The sequence below is a fragment of the Theobroma cacao genome, chromosome 4, assembly GCF_000208745.1.
Source record: "Theobroma cacao cultivar B97-61/B2 chromosome 4, Criollo_cocoa_genome_V2, whole genome shotgun sequence".
NCBI classification, from domain to species: Eukaryota; Viridiplantae; Streptophyta; class Magnoliopsida; order Malvales; family Malvaceae; genus Theobroma; species Theobroma cacao.
This window is the reverse complement of record NC_030853.1, coordinates 30,707,941-30,715,479: the sequence shown is the minus strand read 5'-3', so window position 1 is coordinate 30,715,479 and position 7,539 is coordinate 30,707,941. Positions and strand designations below refer to the sequence as shown.

General features: G+C 34.0%; 1 protein-coding gene across 1 annotated transcript; it reads left to right on the top strand.

Moving 5' to 3' along the window:
• LOC18603529 (bidirectional sugar transporter SWEET17) lies at window positions 1–3,062 on the top strand. The gene is made up of 6 exons (XM_007035568.2): window positions 1–288; window positions 451–487; window positions 605–815; window positions 912–1,073; window positions 2,394–2,513; window positions 2,628–3,062. The coding sequence occupies exons 1-6, from the start codon at window positions 255–257 to the stop codon at window positions 2,775–2,777; spliced, it is 714 nt and encodes a 237-aa protein (XP_007035630.1). The 5' UTR covers window positions 1–254; the 3' UTR covers window positions 2,778–3,062.

The window sequence follows — 7,539 nt, the reverse complement described above, 5'->3', positions numbered from 1 at the left end:
TAGGGACATAGCCATATGGCAAAATTAAACTACATAAAGTACTCTCCAACGAGTATCATCTTCTGTACTACAAAATAATTGCATCGAGTTGGCAGGCTTTCTATATCTACCATGTAAGGCGCTTAAAAAATGGTGCAAAGCTAGACTAATTCCCCCTCCTTTCCTTTCTTAAGCTAACTTCCCCAATCTTCCCTTTAATTCCCAAACATACAATCTTCTTTTTGCCATTTTTTTCCCAATCATTTTCAGTAGATATGGTTGGGTCAAGTTTCATAGTGGGTGTTGTCGGTAAGGCACAAACATCAGTACTTTCCTTCTTTTAGTTCTTTACCTGTACCATAAATATCTCATTCTGCAGTATGAGTTTGACTGTTTAAGCTTCTGATCATGAATAGATCTTTCTGCAAAGATACATGAAATGAAAATCTCATGTTTGATTTCTTCATGCAGGCAACGTCATCTCAGTTCTGGTTTTTCTTTCTCCAATGTAAGCCTTTGTTAGCCATATATACCCTTCTCAGCTTGAAACTTCAAAATAATAAGATGAAAATGGCTGATTTCCATGATCTAAAACCTAGCTATGGGTTTGGTTTTGTTTCTGCAGTGGGACATTTTGGAGAATAATAAAGCGTCAGTCGACAGAGGATTTTGAGAGCCTTCCGTACATTTGCACACTGTTGAATTCATCCTTGTGGACTTACTATGGAATCACCAAGCCTGGAGGACTCCTTGTCGCCACTGTTAATGGCTTTGGCATCCTGGTTGAAGCTGTCTACGTTGTTTTGTTCCTCATATATGCACCAAAAAAGATGAGGGTAAACTTAAGATTTTCTTTCATTTTTCTAAAATAGGAGAAATCTCACTGTCACTTACCCTAGTAAACTCTTAACTTAATCTTCACATCTTTCCAGGTCAAGACAGGCATTCTCGTAGGGATATTGGATGTGGGTTTTCTAGCAGCAGCCATTGTAGTCACTCAGTTAGCATTGACAGGAGAAACTCGTATCGATGCAATAGGCTTCATGTGCGCAGGCCTCAACATCATCATGTATGGCTCCCCTTTGGCTGCCATGGTAACAGCCCTTTGATCTTCTCTATGCTTTGCCCCATTCCCAGATTTCTTTTTAATGAGAAGATTGAAAATCTGCAAGCAAACACAAAAAATTAATCTCCTGAATTAGACATTATAAGATATATATAGCATGAACATCTCTAATATGATAAATTTCGATCTCTACTACGCCTTCTTAAGAATATGTTAGAGAGATAACTCAATAATTTTCAATACAAATGAATTTTTGAGTTAAATATAACTTAAAAAATATCATATTAAGCAAATTTTTCTTCTGAATTCGGTGTTGTCTTCTATCATCCTTTTTCCTTTTTATCTTCTGTCTCCTAGTTTTGATGAAATTTCCACCATAACAAGTATTTCCTAGTGCACCAAAAGTGTACATTATGGTTGTTTATGGCAAACAGCTCACCCCAGCTGTATATAATATACTAATTATATATAGTAGTAAACATTTCTTGAGGAGTTTGGTTACCTAACCACTATCTCATGTTTTAAATTAAATAAATATATTAAATATCATAAACGATATAATAATTCGATGAAAAATTAATCATACAAATAAAAAAGTAACATCAAAACAATCATACAGTACTGGTTCCATATTGGGACCCATGATTGAAATTAACTCCTTTTCCACTTCCTTCAGTTCGTCAAAGATATTTTGAGCAATTGAGGTAATTTCCATTGCCAATTGGGGTTTGCATTTTGCAGTTATGCTGTCCTTTACATGGAAAAGGAAAAATAGTACAAATGAAATAAATCTATAATGCTTGTGACTAACGCTTGCATCTGCTCCTCATATCTTAGGGTTAGGGTCCTTTGGCAGCTGCATGCATAAGGGCCCTTTCCTTGGCCTCATCTTAGTTTAGCTAGCTTTCTTTTTCTTGTCTTGCCTTTTTCTAATTTTCCATTTTTCTTTTTAGTGGATATATAAGCCAGTGTACATTCTTTTATTAAATATTTAGATAACTAGAGTTATAGTTTATTAATTTCTTTTTTATTAAGTTTCTTATCTTATTAACATTTTGTCGCTTCAAAATAGATAAATTCTCATTATTTATTAATTGAAAGTAACTCTTCAAATGCAGTAAGTTGAGTTTCAAACCCTCACATCCCTCCATGGAAATTTAAAAAATTATATCTTACACATTAAAAAACTTAAAATCTCGATTAGAAATGTGGCAAATCCAACTTATTTTGTGGGATACAAATGATTTAACAGATGAAATTGCAAAAAACCATTAAGTCCAACATCGACAAATTATATATAGAGAGGTGGATTTTAATGATCTTTTAATTACTACTATATTGGTTTCAGAAAACAGTGGTGACTACCAAGAGTGTGGAGTACATGCCATTCTTCCTCTCCTTTTTCCTTTTCTTGAATGGAGGAATCTGGGCTTTCTATGCTTTGCTCGTGCAAGACTATTTCCTTGGGGTAACTTCTCTTCCCTTCCATCTTCATCATCATCATCAATTCATAATATAATAATAGTATAGGGTCTTATATATACATATATAAGATTATATGTTTATTTTGTCTTTGGTATAGATACCAAATGGGATAGGTTTCCTACTAGGAACAGCACAGCTTTTGCTCTATGCCATTTACAGAAATGGAAAGCCATCATCAAACAACATTTCAGAAGGATTAATGGAACAAGGATGGCCAACGGAGCCCCTCATATCGCCATTGCACTAGCCATATACTCATATCCATGCATGCAAACAGAATGGGATTTGGGTTGGTTTCCCACTACAACAAAATGGCTGGAGGAATGGTACCACCACCATTGCCCTATTGTGAGACTATTTCAGGCTCAAAAAGGAGACAACAACAACAAAAATGTAAAAAAAAGAAGAAGAAGAAAAATCTTCATTCAAAGCAATAGTATCAATCATAAATATTAAATGGCTTGTCTATGCTTTAGGTAAAAGAAGTACTATTATCATAGAATGGATTTACCTATATGACACAGATTTTTTGAAGTCCTAATTTTTTTTTTTTAATTCGGTTTATTTGCTTATTAATTTGTTTAAACCGATACATGTACCGGATTGCATCTCTGTTTAAATAGAGAGAAATTTTAATTATGGTACGTAATTAAGTAAATTCCCTATTTTACTTATATAGGAGTTTAGATTCTTTATTTTTTATTATTTTTTTAAAATTTTTAGCATATACCATATCCTAATCTATTGATGTAAAGTTGGTCTGACAAATGAAATCTTCCAACCCAACCCAACCCAATTTGACCTAAGATTGGGCTTTTCCCATAACATGTTAGGCTTAGAGCTCTTTCCAATCATTTCAATCTCTTGATGTGAAGATCCACACTTGGCCCAACTCTTACTTTCTTTCTTTGGGTTGCCGGTCCAACTCTTGCCTTATTAATCTACGTAGATTAAGCTGCTCAAAGATTAAGGTTCAAGGTCTTAACTCTTCAAAATTTGTTTATTTAACTACAAAATGATCATAACATGCACACCTAAAATTTTTTTATGCAATTAGTTGATTTTAATTCGAAATTAAAAAGACAAAGAGATAAAATCGAATAATCAAACACGATAAAGACTAAAAAACCCAAAAATTTTGTTAATTTTGTCGAATTCATCTGCAATAAAATTAATTTATCCGAGAATACATTCGAAAGATAAACTCGAAATAAAGCTCCGATTTTGTTTCTTTAAACAAATCAGCATTTCCTCTTACTCAAATTTTCTCTTCTTTTATTATATATATCCTTGAACCCAAAAAAAAAAAATCCTTTCTTAGGGTTCTTTGCTGTTGTTGCTCACCTGTCCATGCAAATAAAACATTTTGTTTCATTATATGATATAATAAAATGAAGTAAGCATTTATTAACATGGTCGTGCATTTGTGCCCCAAAAGTATGTGATGTGCCTTAAAAGAATGAATGGTCTCCCTCTTTCACTCCCTCTCTATATTAAATATATATATTTATATATAATATATAGTATATATATATTTATATATATATAAATATATATAACTGTAGGACTAATGAACCCTAAGATTTTTCTTGTCCTTATCTGCTAAATATTAGAGTACAAGGGCACCGGCTTAAACCCTAAGCAAAAACTGGCACAAAAGCACAAAGATAATGTTCTAAAAACCAAAGCAGATCCATTAAATTGTATAATAATCTAAAGATTCAAACACTTTTGGTTGGACATTTCACACTTAGTCCAAACCTCAATCACCCTCTCTCTTTCTTTGAATCTTTTTCTTCCTTATTTTATGTAATGATTTGTTGTCTCAGTTTCATGCTTCATTCCCATGATGGATTGATCATGAAGTCTTTGCAGTTGGTATGTATTATATATTTTAATTCTTCATAAAGTTATGGGTTTGTCCACATTTATTCATTTTTTCCATGGTCGGATTGGAGAATTGTAGAGAAACCCAAGCTACTTATAACTTCATCTTTTGCTCTTTGTTATGCTTTGGAGTTTATTGTATTTATTAATGGAAGCAATGGTGGGTATTGTGGTATAATATTCGGAAAAAAATTCTTAAATTATTTAAAAAAATTTGAATAAGTTTTTATTTTATCATTATGTTTAATAAAATTTATATATTTTTATTTTGAGTCAAATATGTTTTTATGATTAATGATAGATTAATTTTCATTAGTTAAAATATCACTTGTCATTTGATCCTTATATGGTCACATGAAAGATGAAAATATCACATGATAATGTCATCATATTATATCAGCATATCATGTGATCATTCATTATAACATACCAACATATTAGGTTAGTATAACGTGATATAAAAAATAATAAATTATATTTTGATTAATTAATAACGATTAATTAAAAGATTTATTAAGCTCAAAATAAAATATGAACCATATGTTATAATCATTTGGATTTATGAGTTTTTATTGACCGAATCCTTGGTAGATGACGGTCCACATCTAAACGTCTTAAACCATTAGAAAAATGTGCTTAGATTAGAAACATAGAAACCGACTTTGGGCAAAAAGAGTTAAAACTCATAATTGAGAGAAATGGTAATTTGAAATCGACCTCACAATGAAGACACTATCTCTAGGCATCAACAATATCATACAATCGATCCTTTGAGAGCACGACATGAGCATCAATGCACCTGCTAAGGGAAATAAATCAGTCACATGGCAAGGAAAAAGGCATGTGTGAGCCGTTGGATATATGATCAAAGCAAGCAAGAGGGGAAGTCGATACATCAATCCAAAGAAGAAAAGACACAAAAGGAGGTGAAGGGTTAGGATTCGGTAATCATGATCGAATGGCAGAAAAGGGGGAAGCTGTGATCAGGAAGAGACGATGGAGTAAAATCCAGGGATGGAGACGATTCACTATTTGGGATTCAATCATGTGGTAACGGAAATAGAGACTCGTACCCACCATTTGCTTCCATTAATAAATGCAAAAATCCAACTAAACTACGTATACTCTTTAAAACTTAGCTATTCAGTTCACCCCATCCGCGGGGTGCTCACATGAGACAAAAACAGTGAGGATCTCCATGTGCATCTTCATCCAACGGTGGATATATAAAGGTCGATCAAGCTTAACCAAACTATGATCTTCCCCGTTAAGATCAAATTATATTGTACTGTTCATCCCTCATTCTTCCTCAGAATTATGTACTATTGTTAACGGTTCCTTTTGGATACATCTTGTCAGCATTTGGTTCAATAATAAGTACGTATCCTTTTGTTTACATAACTCGAATTATTTTATATACCAAAACGAGTCCCTTCTCGACCCAATATAAGAAAAAGTTTTTGGATAATAATTATTGAAGTGCTTGTGTAATTGGAAGTATTAATGGTGTAATTCGGATCGGGTCTTGATTCGAGTTGGAACATTGAATAACTTGTTTAGGGTTTACCATAAGATTTTATGTTGAATTTATTTTTGAATTAATTTAAATAAAATAGACATGTTACACAATAAAGTTTAGATGGAATAAAAACTTTAGCAAGTTTGGATGAACTACTCAAAAACATTATGTACAATTCTACACGTGACACAGTCATCACCCCCTTTTTTTAATCTTTGACATTTGTGTTTATTCCCATTCATAACTTTGTTTAAGTTTTTGTTGCATTAAATGTGAGACAATGAAAACTAGAACTATGGGTACATTTCCATTATTAATTGCAGTCTCTATATACAGGTGCTTTGTGCAATCACTTATCCTTTTGCTGCAGTATTTCATCTTTAACTCTTAATTAATGCAAAAAAGAAAAATTGGGTGTTGAAGGTTATGCTGTCAAAGATTGGAGGATGAGCAAAAAAACAAACATGGGATCCCCACCAATGTTTGAAGATTGTGCATGAATCCAGCAATGGACCAAAATGTCTTTGATTGCTCTGATTATTTTCTCACCAACTCTGACTTTCTGAGGCTTTTCATAGTGGCGTGTGAGCAACTGAATGAAGGCTCGAGAACTCTTAATCAGATAGGTCACATACACGTTTGTATTAATGGAGTAAATCGAGTCATACACTTGGCAGAAGGTTGTTTTCAATTCTCATAATAAATGCTGCATAGCAATACAGATAATGGAGTCCCACCAGGGAGATTCTGTTCAAGTAATGAAAAGGAAGAAGACGTTTGGTCATATACAGTTTCTCCAGGGGGTCACCGTGGGCCTTGCTTGCTTGGCTTTGCTGCCGCAATCTACCAGAGCCTTCTAGTTAAGCAAAATAGTCACAGTTTTTTCCCTGGAACCAGGCTTAAGCTAAGACACAGTTTTCTTTTCCCTGTGGACCACTAAACTACACAGACTTATCATTTTATCACTTGAATTGGATAAACTCGAGCCATGGAAATCCGAAATCTATCAATGCCAGGGATGAAACTACTGGCCTAATCATTGAAACAAGACTCAATACTCTTTCCATAATTTTAAGTTTCATGATATCCATTGTCAAAGTGTCATCCTCATCCGTGGTGAAGGGGTAAGTACCTTTTTTACAGTCCATGAACTTTATACTTGTGGGAACACAAAAATATTGTAGACGCTACTGACCACATTACTGATACCGGCGAGTGACTGTTGATGGAGGGAACTTGACACGTAGCTTTGGGAGGAAGGGCAGCCAAATAGTAATAATGTAATGGCAGAAAGAGGGAATCTACTATCCATCCAAGAGAGAGCAGAAGCATTTTTCTCCTTCTAAAAATTCTACAAACATAAAAAAGAGGGCAAGCAAACAACTTTAAAAACTCCAGAGCAAGTTCAGAGTACGTGAGAGGGAGAGAGAGAGAGAGTTTTGTAGATTCTTGTGCTGGTGCTTTGAGGCAAAAAGTAGGGTTTAGCTTGTCTTTGTTATACACTTTATTTAATGTATTGGTAAGTCAGTCTTGCACGTGCTCCTGGGGACTCTCTCCCTTTCAGTCCTTCCCCTACCCCCCCCCCCCCCCCCCCCCCCTTTCT

Coding starts and splice junctions, on each gene's coding strand:
- LOC18603529 (XM_007035568.2), top strand. CDS start 255: ATGGTTGGGTCAAGTTTCATAGTGGGTGTTGTCG. Junction 289..450: donor TTTCATAGTGGGTGTTGTCG/GTAAGGCACAAA, acceptor TTCTTCATGCAG/GCAACGTCATCTCAGTTCTG. Junction 816..911: donor ATGCACCAAAAAAGATGAGG/GTAAACTTAAGA, acceptor ACATCTTTCCAG/GTCAAGACAGGCATTCTCGT.